The sequence below is a fragment of the Melozone crissalis genome, unplaced genomic scaffold (genome assembly GCF_028551555.1).
Source record: "Melozone crissalis strain CALT ecotype California unplaced genomic scaffold, PUWL_Pcris_2 ptg000023l_1, whole genome shotgun sequence".
NCBI lineage: Eukaryota > Metazoa > Chordata > Aves > Passeriformes > Passerellidae > Melozone > Melozone crissalis.
Genome location: NW_026535801.1, coordinates 39,428,190 through 39,441,635, shown reverse-complemented (window position 1 = coordinate 39,441,635; position 13,446 = coordinate 39,428,190). Strand labels below are relative to the sequence as shown.

Below are 13,446 nucleotides of genomic sequence, written 5' to 3'. Positions count from 1 at the left end.
TGAGATACTGAGAGGTGAAATCCAGCTCCTCAAACTCCAGGGGCAAAAAATCCCCCAGTCTGGCTGCCCAAATGAGCAATGATTGCAGGAAAAATCACAGGGAGAGGAGAGGAGAGGAGAGGAGAGGAGAGGAGAGGAGAGGAGAGGAGAGGAGAGGAGAGGAGAGGAGAGGAGAGGAGAGGAGAGGAGAGGAGAGGAGAGGAGAGGAGGATGCCTGGCCTGCTCCAATGGAACGAAGGCTGGAGAGGGAAGGTTGCTGGTTGGAGAGGCAGCACTGCTCACACATCAAGAGGGAGAGGCTGAACAACCCTCAGAGCAGATGAAAACCAAAGCTGAGGTTGGAAACCAGCAGACAATTGCTGCTGTGGGGTGACATCCCAATCAGAACAACAGGAGGAAAAACTCAAATATGCTCTGATGGAGCTAAAAATCTTCCAAGGATTATTCAATGCTCTGCTGAGGCTTCCCCACAGGCAGAGGCTTTGCAGCACTATTTTGGGGCTGGAATTTTTGGGTTGAAGCAAAACATTTTGGCCTCAGTGATGCAGAAAACAAACAAGGTTTCCTCCTGGCACCGGGAGCCAGAGCTGTGGAGCAATTGGGAAAAGCAGAGCAGTGAGATTGAGGGGAGAAATAAATTTCCAAATGTCTTTGGAAGGCTTTGTGGAATGGCAATCCAATTTTCACGGAGCATTGAAGCCCTGACCCAGACGTGTGAGCAGGGAAGTGTGGCAAGAGCGCTCGCCAGGGTGGGTGGGAGCAGGGTAAATTTAGCCGGGTTTGTTTGGAGATCAGACTGTGCTTCTCTCACTCTGCTGAGGAGATGCTCCAGAAAAGCTTCCAGACACCCCCGTGTTTCTGAACTCTCCCAGAAGTTGAATAGGTGCAATTGTCTGCAGGGCTGGAGGAAGAGTGCTCTCAGATTTCCAACAAAAAACAGATCGTGCAACTGGAGTTAAAAGCAGCAATTTCTGAGCCAAGCAAGCTTTCAGCTCCTGGTTATTTACCTGATTTGAGGGGTCTTGATGCCCTTCTGCAGCACCACCAGCGGCTGATTGAAAACAACCTTGCTCTTTAACTTTCCTTTTTCTCAGAAGCAGAAACTTTGAGCCACTTTGCTCTTTCTTTGGTTCCAGAAACATGTAGAAGGGAACATGAACTTCTGATCAGCTGTGCATTACCAGGGCTTTGTTTTATTGAAGAAAGAAGTAGAAATAAATTTCTTTGAGGATTAAGAGTTAGAAATTAGGAGGTCTCTAACTGAGGGAAATTTTTAAGAAGTCTCATTCCATCTTTTAAGGATAATTAAAAAAGACCATGATCCCCTCCCTGGACATGATAACTAAAGGCCATGTAATCAGTTACAGCTCTGTAACCCGTCATTAACCACATTTGGGAAAACACTGAATTTGTTCATTCAGAGCAGCTGAAAAGCTGCACTCAGGGAGCCTCCCCTGATGTCTGGGAGGAAGGAGTAACCCAAATTTCCTGTCAATGGGAACTGGTGGGGCTGAAGGAAGGGAGCACAAAACCCATCCTTTCCCTTTCCTTTCCTTTCCTTTCCTTTCCTTTCCTTTCCTTTCCTTTCCTTTCCTTTCCTTTCCTTTCCTTTCCTTTCCTTTCCTTCCCCCTTCCCCTTTCCCTTTTTCCCAGGCTGGGAATGGTCCCTGCTTGGCCTGGCCCAGCTCACACTGAGGACTCTCCTGGCTCTGACAGCTCCTGGAACAGGGATTTGCTCTTCAGACAACACTTGACTTGTCTGAGATCTTCATCTCCTAAAAGTTTTAGGATCCAAATCAATAACCTATTCCACTTTCATTCAGTAAATAATTGTGCTCATTTTGCTGCAGCACCAATGATCCTCAGGCCACACTTCCCTCACTCTTGCTGTTTAATCCATGGTTTTGTGAGGCACTGAAGTCATCCTTATCAGGCAGTTAATAAGAGGATCCCTGTCAATAGCTAATGTCAACATCTTCTTCTGGATGGAAGTGCAGCATTCCCATCCTTTGGAATGTGGCTCAGCTCAAAGCTCTGCCTAACAAAGAACAAGAAATCATTACTAAACCTGCAGAGGTGCTTTGGGCTTTGTTAGGAAACGTCCTTTGCCCTTTGGATATTTAGGAATTGCTTAACATTAAATTATCTTTTAACAACTGCAACTCTTTCAGCCTCAGGGCTGGAAGGTGTTTTAATCTCCCACAGTGTTGCACAGAGCTTGGTCTTCAATGTACAGAGAGGTTTTCACAAGGCTGAGGCCTGATCAAGTGATGGGAACGTTCCTGCCATGGCAGGGACATTTCCACTGTCCCAGGGGCTCCCAGCCCTGCCCAGCCTGGCCTTGGGCACTGCCAGGGACCCAGGGGCAGCCCCAGCTGCTCTGGGCACCTGTGCCAGCCCTGCCCACCCTGCCAGGCAGGAATTCCTTCCCAAAATCCCACCCCTGCCTCAGTTTGGAGCCATTCCCTGCCGGCGTGACACAGGCACAGCACACACAGCTCACTTCGGGCACAGCCCTGATAACATCTTGTTGTACACATTCCATAATTAATTTTAATTTACTTAATTAAGAATCGAGTCTTTGGGGAAGCAAGATGAAAAAGTTCCTTCATAAACTGACAATGGGCAATTGTTGCCAGCTCCTTATCCTGGAGGCAGGGGGATAATGGGAGCCATAGAAATCCTTGGGCAGATTGATGATATGGATGTGATAGGAATCCCCCGGCGCTGGCACAGCGATGGCACCTCCTCACTCTTCCCTCACCATTCCCCCTCTTCCCAGCAATTCAACTCGGGTTCAACACACAGGAAAATTAAAATTTCTCAGCAAAAGCTGATTTTCATTTGAAGACTCACGGCCTGGGATGTTACAGAAGTGGGCATGGATTTAACCCTTGCCAGAAAAATCAACCCAACATTAAATCAGAGGATGACAGAAAGTGAGAAAATGATGTTAATAAAATTTGAGCGTGGAAATTCCCAATACTTTTCCCTGGCATCCATAAAAATAAAATGATACAAAAGAAATCTGACAGATGTAGCATCATATGGAGTTGCTTAATGGCAACGCTCAGCCTTGCAAAAAAAGATTTACAGCCACAGCCACTACTAAAAGTTGACATTTGCATTGAATAATTCATCATTTGCTGCTTGCTGGGCTTTGTTGCCTTTCTTTTATTCCTCAGTGATACCAGCTCTGCTCTCAGCAAAGCCAATCCGTTCCAGCAGATGCAGATATTTTGTTGTTCCTCCCAAAGCTGCCCTGGCCAGGACTCCCTGCCTGTCCCAGATTTGATTTGCACCATTACCAGGCTCCAGCCTAATTCCCCCACAAGCATCCCAAGCATTTTAACAAGGATCACATGTGCCCTGGACATGTGTTTCCATGCCTCACATCAGCACAAACTCCTTCCACCTCCCCCTTGGGATGGATGCAGCTGAGGACGCTCCTGATCCGAGGGTGAAAGGTGTTGGGAGCACACCTGGAGCCCACATCTGGACAGAAACTTGGCGAGGTGGCTGCAAAACCAGGAATTTATGGGCAATTCTATCAAAGTCATTGTCCCCTTGCTGGTTTTAGGGTGGCAAAAATCACATTTGTACCTCTCCGAAATTTAAAAATACATTTTAAAAAATGATTTTGTATTTATTGATTCATTGTCTAACACTTGGCTATCTATTTTTTATTGTTGTCACAACCAAGTTGTAAATGACAAAGGTTTATTCCTTCCCAACACCCCATTTGTTATCTCCTGTTTGTTGATTAATGAAATTCTTAAGGCTGGGAACTAAAGATTCTGTCTTTGATACCAATTAAACAAATGAGGAAAAGGAAAAGGAAAAGGAAAAGGAAAAGGAAAAGAAAAAGGAAAAGGAAAAGGAAAAGGAAAAGGGAAGGGGAAGGGGAAGGGGAGGGAAGGGGAAGGGGAAGGGGAGGGAAGGGAAGGGAAGGGAAGGGAAGGGAAGGGAAGGGAAGGGAAGGGAAGGAAAGGAAAGGGTTTTGTTTTTCAGATGTAACTCTTCCCTTTTTCCTTAGAAGCAGAAAGCTCAATCCCATGACTAAGAACAGATAATGATAACCCCAAAAACGTTGTTATATTTATGACTTTTTCTCTCTATAGAGAAAAATCATTGAGAGAAGCAAGAACTTATTTTCCTGGAAGTGGAAATGAGCTGTATTTCTGCTGGGAGTTCAGAATTGCTTCTCCTTCGAAAAGGCCTCAAATGATTGTGGTTTGATGAGACAGGAGCTTCTGCAGCGGCATGCAGAGAATCTGTCCTGGTCCTGTTTGGAGCCTGGAGAGCTGGCTCCTCTCAGCACAGACCCTGCAGCCCCCCTGTCACCTGCTGGGGGCCCAAGTGAAGCAGAAACCAGCTGGGCAGGAATTCTGTGGGTTTGTGACCCCAAGAATTGATTCCTCAGATATTTAGGGAATTATCAGTGAAGGATTTACCACTTACCTGCACCATGGATGTGGGTTGGCTGGAAAAGCCTTTGCTGTCCATCCCATTTGTACCTGGTCACCACCCCATAGCTCGGCCCAGCATCACTCACTGGGATCAGTTCCTGCCTGGAATTTGGAACTCCTCACCCTGTGCCAGCCTGTGCCAGTGCTTTCCTGGGATTTCTCCCAGCAATTCCTGAGGATGCTCCTGTTCTTCCTTCCCTGCTTCATCCAGTGTCAGTCAAAACCCTTCCCACTTCCCAGATCTTTCCCAAAGCAGGAATTTCAGACTGTGCTGCTCTACATATAATTTTTTCCAGTTGTAAATCCTTATCTCCCTTTGGGATGACACTCAATTACAAACCAGCCCTTATCTCACAGCAGGTGAAAACGTGGGAGATGGAATCTCTCCAGGATCTTCTTTCACAGGGGGGATTCCAAATCAAATCTTGGATTTTTTAATTATTATTTTTTTAACAGAACAACAAAAAATTGCTTTTAAGTGTTCACAGCCAAGACCTGGCAGAGGGAAATGAGGGCTCTGAGCTCCCAGTGCTTTACACAACACAAAGTGTCACCACTCCAGGCTGAAGGAGAGGCTGTAATGCAGGATCACACCAGGCTGGTGGGAATTTTGGGAGCTGTCCAGGCATTTATGGCATCACCACCAGCCCAGCCTGAGGCTGAGCAGTGTTTAAGGAGACACAAGAGCATGGAATTGCTCCTCATCCTTGGGAGCACGAGGATCACCAGACACCAGGAGCAGGGCAGGAGTGCCTGGTGGGGTGTCTGTGGGCTTGGAAGTCCCTGCAGCTCCCAGGATCGTGACCTGGGGATAGAACAATTTATTTTTGTAGGATTTTTTTGGTTTTTAGCCTCCAAGTGTTTTCCATCACTGACTGTACCCCGGTGTGAACGGTGAGTACTGAACTGAAGGAATGTTTGGTGTTTGGATTGCTGGAACATCCTGCTTGGAGCTCTGGGGGTTTTGGGGCAATCCTGGCCCCCGGGGGTGCAGCTGCTGGCTCAGAGGGGTGGGATGGGGAGGATGGGAATGCCTGGGATGAGATCCTGGCTGCTGTGAGCAGGAGCCTCCTCCAGCTCCCCGAACTTACCCGTGGGACGCGGCGCCGACGCCTTCCAGGAGCACACGGACCACGGGCAGGCAGCGGGAGCTGCAGCCTGAGCTGGGAATTGCCTCGGCTCTCATGGATTTAACTCACCCTCACAGCTGTGGGCTGTATTTAATTCCACAGCGGTGCCCGTGGCCCCGTTTAAGAGTGGGCATCCCATCGTGGCACCGAGCAATCCGTCGGAAGACAAAGTCCCTGCCCCGAAGAGAACAGCACAGGAACTGTTTTTTCTGGTGATTTAATCGTAATATTGACAACTTTATCAAAAATTACAAAACTGATATTAAAAAAATTCTCTAATTCTTAGTAAGACTAGAATGGGTTTTTTTTAAAAAATAGAAAAGCACTTTTATGCTACGGCTCTTCTGGAATTCTCACATTACAACCCTACATAGCAAAATACAAACTGTAGCTAAGAAAGGTAATTCAGTCCTAAGGTAATTCAGTCCACCACGAGCCCTCTAATATCTCTAGACCATCAAACTCAGGGACTCCAAAAGGATTTCACATGACTTATAAACCTTCTGCAAAGATGATTTCGGAAAGACCTTGGAATTTGAAGTTTCTCTTAACCCCTAAAACCTTAGACTGCGAGGATAACAGACCTGGGACATCAGAGGTGGGGTGGGTTGTTTTTTTTTTTTCTTTTTTTAAAATTATTTTTAAACTATGTGGATATTTTTTTTTTTTGTTTGTTTGCAGCTGATACCAGCCAAGAAGTTGAAAATACGAAGGAAATCCATCAGAAGAAACGAAATTATTTTTGTTTCGTTTCATTGCTGGCGTTCACACAACGCACCATAATAGAAAGAGGAATATTTCCTTTAATTTGAATGTCATCTGAATGACTCAACCACATTGTCACCCACTTAAGCAAAAGAAAGCATAATAAATAAATAAATAAATAGACAAGAATATGCAACACTTTACATCCTCAAGGAATCACGGCGTTCCCTAAATCTACCGAGGTCCTGATCGGCGTCGTGGGCTCGCTGTACTCAGCCACTTTCGGGTGATTGTGCCATGTTAATGACAAATCCAGTGGTGTTCCACTTTCCACAATGGAGTATTATTTTTTTTTTGTGTGTTTTTTGTCCTTTTTTTTTTTTTTCTCCACCTTTTAAATATAGGAATTCTCTCTTAAATTAGAAAGTAGGCAAAAAGTATTTTTTTTTTTAAATTTTCATTTTTAAGTCTTCTATTAGAAAAAATAGAGATTTATTAAACAAAAAATAATAAGGTAGAAAGAAGGGTTGGGCCTCCATCAAAAAAGTAGATTATGCTTTAATGCAAAGAGAAAGAAATGGCTCTATGGGCAAAATTCAAGTATGAGTGACCAGTTTTTTAATCGTAAAGTCGGTGCAACATTTCTTAAAATGTTACAACACTGCATGACCTATAATGCTCACAATATTTACATTAACTGCTTACATGAAACCATAAAAACTCTAAAAGAGAGAAAAAAAAAAATCGGTATGGACTGAAACAAACTACTCCTAGCACCCACATCAATGCCATTATTAACCGAGGAAATCAAGTGCACGAGAATACTTTACATAATCTTAGGGATGTAAAGTAAAACAGCGGGGAGGGAGCACAGACCTAAGGGCCCAAGGAGACACAAACTCAGCTCTGGGACACGAAGCAGAGGGAGGAGGCGAAGGGAATCCCGAGGGAGAGGGGCTCCAGCGCTGCCCACGCGCGGATGGGACGGGAAGAGCCACGGGAAAACGGGAGCTGGCAGCCCTGAACAGCTCCGAGAGGAGGAGGAGGAGGAGGAGGAGGAGGAGGAGGAGGAAGGACAAATGAACCTGCCCGCGGAAGGGAGCCCGGGACAGGAGCCAGCCCGGGAGCCCCGAGGTAGCTGCGTGCCCAGCACCGACCCCGCTGGCCAACGCTGCCCTGGGCACACAGGGGAAGGAAGGAGCCCCATCCTGGGATCCTGAGATCCTGAGATCCTGGGGATCCTGAGATCCTGGGGATCCTGAGATCCTGAGATCCCGGGCATCCTGAGATCCTGAGATCCTGGGGATCCTGAGATCCTGAGATTCCGGGTATCCTGAGATCCTGAGATCCCGGGGATCCTGAGATCCTGGGGATCCTGAGATCCTGAGATCCTGGGGATCCCGGGATCCTGCGCTGCCCGGGTGCTGATCACTGCCAGTCCTTGGCCACAGAGCCACAGGGATTGGGGACAAGGGGGTCTGAGGTAAGCGCTGCTCCCGGCCCCGGTGGAGGAAAAGCTCCCCCAGGGCTGGGAATGTGGCTGGGATTCTCTGGGGAAGCCTCGGCGCCATCGGCGCCGGCCGTGTGAAAAAGAAAAATGAAATCAAATGGAAAGAATGTTGTGCTACACTTCCGTTCGTTAATTTTATAATGGCTCATAGCTTTAGACTTTTAAATCTGTAGTGTATTAATTTTTTTTTTTCTACATATGTTTCACATTTCTCACTTAATATAACATAAATAATTTGGTTAATAGATTTAACCTGCGCATTTCAGCCACATTAATATATATAAGAATCTGTTAATGGTATAAATAATTCTTTTTAAATAAAATAAATCTGATATGTTACATAATACTGATAAAAATTACTGCTGCTAATAGTTTTGTAAGCCACCCTTAACTTTTTTTCTGTTTTAATACTGTGAGATGGATCCTGGGATTGCTTTTCCCGGACGCTGCGGAGCGTTGCCCTTTCATCCTGCTGCCAAACCGAAGGTAATCACCAGCAATCAATCCTGATCACTCCTGGAAGCAGGGCCTCTGCCCCCTTCCGAGGAAACACCGTGTTAATGACGATAGATAATCAAAGCTAATTAATCTAGGGGGTGGTTGGAGGGGCTCGACGTTAGGGGGGATCGACTCTTTAGTTCCTCAGGTGGCTATGAAACTTCTCCTACAGAAATGGCTGACTAAAATAGTCCCTCTACTCTTTTTTTTTTGTGATTTTTAATCAAATCTACAGCGTTCTACGTTCAAAGCTAAGTAAATAAAAACGCAATCGAGGGGTTGCAGCCTTGGAATTGTTAATCAGAGCTGTGATCCCACATCCCGCTGGGAATCTGCGAGGCTGCGCTCTCCTAAAGGCCTGAACTGGAGTCCAGCACTTCCAGGCAAGGTTCATTCCAAACAGACAGAGCAATGAACACTCAGTGGCGTGAAGTGGATGTCATAATTAAGGTATTACATAATCATGCCTTCTCTCTGCTGTTAAATACAAAAACAGCATCTTTTACATTATCATATAAAAGCATTTAGGCTGTATTTTTATTTATCACTTTACACTGGTAGTCTCTTGTATGTGTACTCAATAGAAACCAAAGAATTTTGTACACTATTTTTTGTACAATAAAAGATAAAGTGTGCATTAGGTACGCTTGTACATGACAATATTGTACAATATTTACAGTTCAGATATCACCATGAAATTCTGTATTATCTATATACACAATGAAAATTTCTCAGAAACATTTGGACTATTTCTTATAATCACAATTTTTTAGTATTATAGAAAAAAAAAAATTCAGTAATCATCTGACATTGTTACTGCAACCTTTCACGATTTCTGATTGGCTTATCCAGCAACCTCTACCCCTCCTAAGCACCCCAAATGTGGAACCCCTGCTCCTCGTGGTGCCCTGCCATGGCAGCGAGCTGTCTCCCCAGAAATACTGACAGAGCCAGTCTGGATCAATACCTACAGATAGACTCATGTGCACGTTCACTGTGATAAGGACTGGACCAGTAACAAAGACATTCAATGTTATCTAGAGATCTTCCTCCTCTTGAGTTTTGGAGGCTTCACTTGTCTGTCTCCCTGCGGGATTTGGTGGACCTGGAAATAAGTATATGCACAGGTTAGCAAAGGAACTGGTCAGAGACATCCAGGGGCTGCAGGAGGGGCTGGCAGGAACCAGCTCTGGGCACTTCACAGCTACACAGAATAAAGGGACTTCAACAGCTCTGAGAGAGGAAAAGGCTGATTCCATAACCTGTGCATCCCAAACCCTGCAGAGGGGCAGCAGCTGCAGTGGCTGGGGAACAACCCCTGATCGGGGACTGAAACCTCCAAATCAGGGACTGAAACCCTCAAATCAGGGAGTGAAACCTCCAAATCAGGGACTGAAGCCCCCTAATTGGGGACTGAAACCTCCAAATCAGGCACTGAAACCCCCAAATCAGGGACTGAAACCCCCTAATCAAGGACTGAAACCCCAAAATCAGGCACTGAAACCCCCACATCAGGGACTGAAACCTTCAAATCAGGGACTGAAACGCCTGAATCAGGGACTAAAACCCCAAATCAGGGACTGAAGCCCCCAAAATCAGGGGCTGAAACCCCCAAAATCAGGGACTAAAACCCCCTAACTGGAACCCCCCCTAACTGATCCCAAACTGCAATAATGGCACACTTAGTGACAAACCTTCACACATTTTAGTGAGCAGAGTGATAAAAGGTGGGGAGAAGATGCTGGAAATGGGAAACTGGGGAAGGCCAGCTCAGGGTTGTTATTAGGAATGAGGGATGTCCAGGAAATTCTGTGTTTAGAAGGAAACACTCAATTCCCAGCTATGGTTGGATTTGAGAGCCCAAGTCTGGCACTGCTGGCTGCTCAGGGAGCAGCAGGAGGGGAGAGGAGGAGGAGGAGGAGGAAGGCTGAGCTGGTGTGGAATTCCACCACCATCTGTCGGCAGCAGCTGCACTCCCAGCACAGAACCAAGCTCAGCTCCATCCCCTGACACTGCTGCCCCACAGCTGTGCCAGAATTCCCTGCTGGAGCTGAGATCCTGCTGCACATCCTTCACCACGCCTGGGCGGAGCTGCAGGGCACCAAAAGGAGCTGCTGATTCCCTGGGAGTGCTTCCAGGAATGAGAATCCCCATGGAAAGCAGCCCTGACCCCAAATTCTGTGCCCACAGAATCAAAGGATCAATCAAGGCACTGCAGCTCCAGTTTGGTGCCAGAAGAACCAGAGCAGCAAACCCAACCAAGAGATTTCTGCTGCTCCCAAAGCCCAGAGCGGGCAGCTTCTGATATTCCTGGGAAAAGGCGGCAGCAGGATGGGCCAGCCCAAACACCCATCCCAAATTTATTTGTTACACACCAACAATCACCTCCTGCTCTCCTTGTCCTTCCAAAGGAGGGAAACACAACAACAGTCTTTTAAATCAAATCTCAGTTTGTTGAATTCAGTTTTAACGAAAGGTTTGGTTGGGTTCTTACTTAAAAGCTACTCAATAATTTTTTAAAATATTTCTTGTTAGGTGTCCAGAGCAGGCAACTTTTGATATTCCTGGATTTATAGGTGGGAAAAGGTGGCAGCAGGATGGGCCAGCCCCAAACACCCATCCCAAATTTATTTATTACACACCAACAATCACCTCCTGCTCTCCTTGTCCTTCCAAAGGAGGGAAACACAACAATGATGGTTTAAATCAAAGCTCAAATTTCAGTTTGCTAAATTCAGTTTTAACAAAAGATTTGGTTGGGTTCTTACTTAAAAGCTACTCAATAATTTTTTAAATATTTCTTGTTGGGTCTGAAGTCAACTCTAAGCCTTTAGTTCTTCAAATATATAAAGAAATATTTTTCCTTTTTTATACTCCAGAAGCTCCAAAAGAGTTACTGTAAATTCCAAGCCTGCACATCTTCAGTCCTGAGCACTGAATATCAGCAAAAAACCTTTTTCCCCATGTTCAAACATTTTATAATTAATAATTTGAGTAATTAATGATCAAATAGAAGATGTGGGAGGTTACATGTGCTGTGATAGATTTACTTTTTATTTTTAGGTGGGCTGCAATGAAATTACAGCCATGTTTTAGAAATATAAATGAGGATATTTTATAGACCAAACTTGTTATTGGAAACACACAATAATTGTAATTAGTGTGGAAAAACCATTCTCGGGTATATTAGAAATATTCTTTTTTTTTTTTAACTTACCTTTCATGACAATATCTTTCGTTTCTCATGGGGAAATTTGAATTCCAAAAGTTTTGCACTCAAAATAAAGGTGCTTTCAAATGTGGTTTCACTACCCTGCTACTCCAGCTGAGGAGGAAATGAGTTTGATTTGGTGGCAGTGGCCAGAGGAGCCCCTGGAACAGGAGCAGGACTGGAACTCATCCCAGTATTATCAGGCTGGATGTGTAAATCTCTTTTGTCAAAAGCAATAAAATTCCCAATGCACCTAAAATCCTACAACAACTCCCATTTTTCAGAGCCATCAGATCTCTGCAAAGTTTTTAATGCAGGGCAAATATTGAAAATTCCTCATTATTCCAGAAAATAAACCCAGGATTTGTTAGAACACCACCCAAAGCAAGCCTCCCTCCAATGGACACACATGCAGAAACATGGAAAAGCAGAATATTGCCAAGGAAAAGGAACTTACATTCCCAGACATTTTGTCTAGTTCGCTCATGGCCTCGTGTATAGCAGCTTCTAAATGGTTATTTAGCTTTCCACTCCTGGGGAGAAAAGATGAAAGGCATCAGTTACTCTTAAGGACAGAAAGAAAAGGTGAGAGAAGTGAAAAACAAACACAGGAATTCACTGGGGATGTGCTGACCCTGGAGCTCCCAGGCTGGGAGCACCAGGAGCGAGGTCAGACCTGTAACAATACTGTGGAAAGGAAAGGTTTGTGCTGGGGTTACAGAAGAAAAGTTAAATATCCTTCCAGCTTTCAATGAACTGCATTAATTATCTCAAATATCCCATTTCACCCTGGAATGGCAGCACCCCACTGAGGGAGAGCTGGGGTGAAGTTTCCTTCTTCCAACCCCGAATTACCCCAGGTCATGGGGCAGCTCCAGGCCCACTTCATTGCACAGGGACCATTCTGTGGGGTCTCTTTGGTCCTGAAGGACTTTTCCCACTGGGACATGGGGACAGGTCCTGCTTGGAGATGAGGAAATGGGAGGAGGAGATGGAGGATGAGCAGAACCACGTCTGTCACGAGGGAAGGTGATGGCACAGACAGGTCAGGAAGTTTTCATTGTTATCTTTTAGCCTTCTGTAAGAATCCTTTCTGTATTCTTTAGTACCGTTTAGTATAGCATTCTGTTATATTATATAGTATTATAAAATAATAAATGAGCCTTCTGAGAACATGGAGTCAGATTCACCATTCCTCCCTGCCATGGGGCACCCCACAAGTACAGCAGGGCACAGCTGGAGAGCTGAGGAAGCTGAGCCATGGCCTGTGGCACTCACACACTCCTTTAACAGGGAGAGACAGAATTCCCTCTCCCTGGATGTTTCCTGGGGAAAGCAGCAAGAAAGCTCAGAGAGAGAAAACAATTCTTATCTCTATTTGCTGCTCCTGTTGTTTGGCACATGGGGAATGTGTTATGGAGGTTGTTTACCAACAGGGATTTGTTAATTGGACTCTGGTGATGGTTGCTCAGATTGATTCACCAATTAAATCAAAGCTGTGTCTAGAAAGGATCACGAGTTTTTCTTTAGTATAGTTTAGTATTAATACACTATAGTTAATAAAGCAATTGTTCAGCCTTCTAAATCACAGAGTCAAAGCTCAATATTCCCATTTTGGGGTCAACAATGGCCTGGGGAGCAAAGCAGGGATGTGGCTCCAGCAGGAAAGGAAGGGCTGACATGGAGCTGAGACACAAAGAATTGATGGAATCATCAATTCCATGAATTGTTGTGGAATGTGAACATCACTTTAAGGGCTTGGAGACCAATCCTGCTCTGCTGACCCAACCCTGGGCCTGTGTGATGAGCACTGTAGGTGCAGCAATTGTATTCAACACTAAATGTTTAAAAACCTGGATAAAAAATCCAGTAATACATCACAAACCAGAAAGAAACCCATGAGCTTTGCCAGATAAATCCACA

General features: G+C 45.2%; 1 protein-coding gene across 1 annotated transcript in view; it reads right to left on the bottom strand.

The window, feature by feature from the left end:
- Positions 1 to 7,712: 7,712 nt before the first annotated feature.
- The window catches only part of MBD5 (methyl-CpG binding domain protein 5), a 129,615-nt gene continuing 123,881 nt past the window's right edge, over positions 7,713 to 13,446 (bottom strand). Inside the window, exons 14-15 of the mRNA XM_054277994.1 lie at positions 11,981 to 12,056; positions 7,713 to 9,417 (exon numbers count right to left, since the gene is read on the bottom strand). Of these exons, the coding sequence (XP_054133969.1) occupies positions 9,346 to 9,417; positions 11,981 to 12,056 (148 nt within the window). The 3' untranslated portion in view covers positions 7,713 to 9,345. The remainder of the gene's footprint in view (positions 9,418 to 11,980; positions 12,057 to 13,446) is intronic.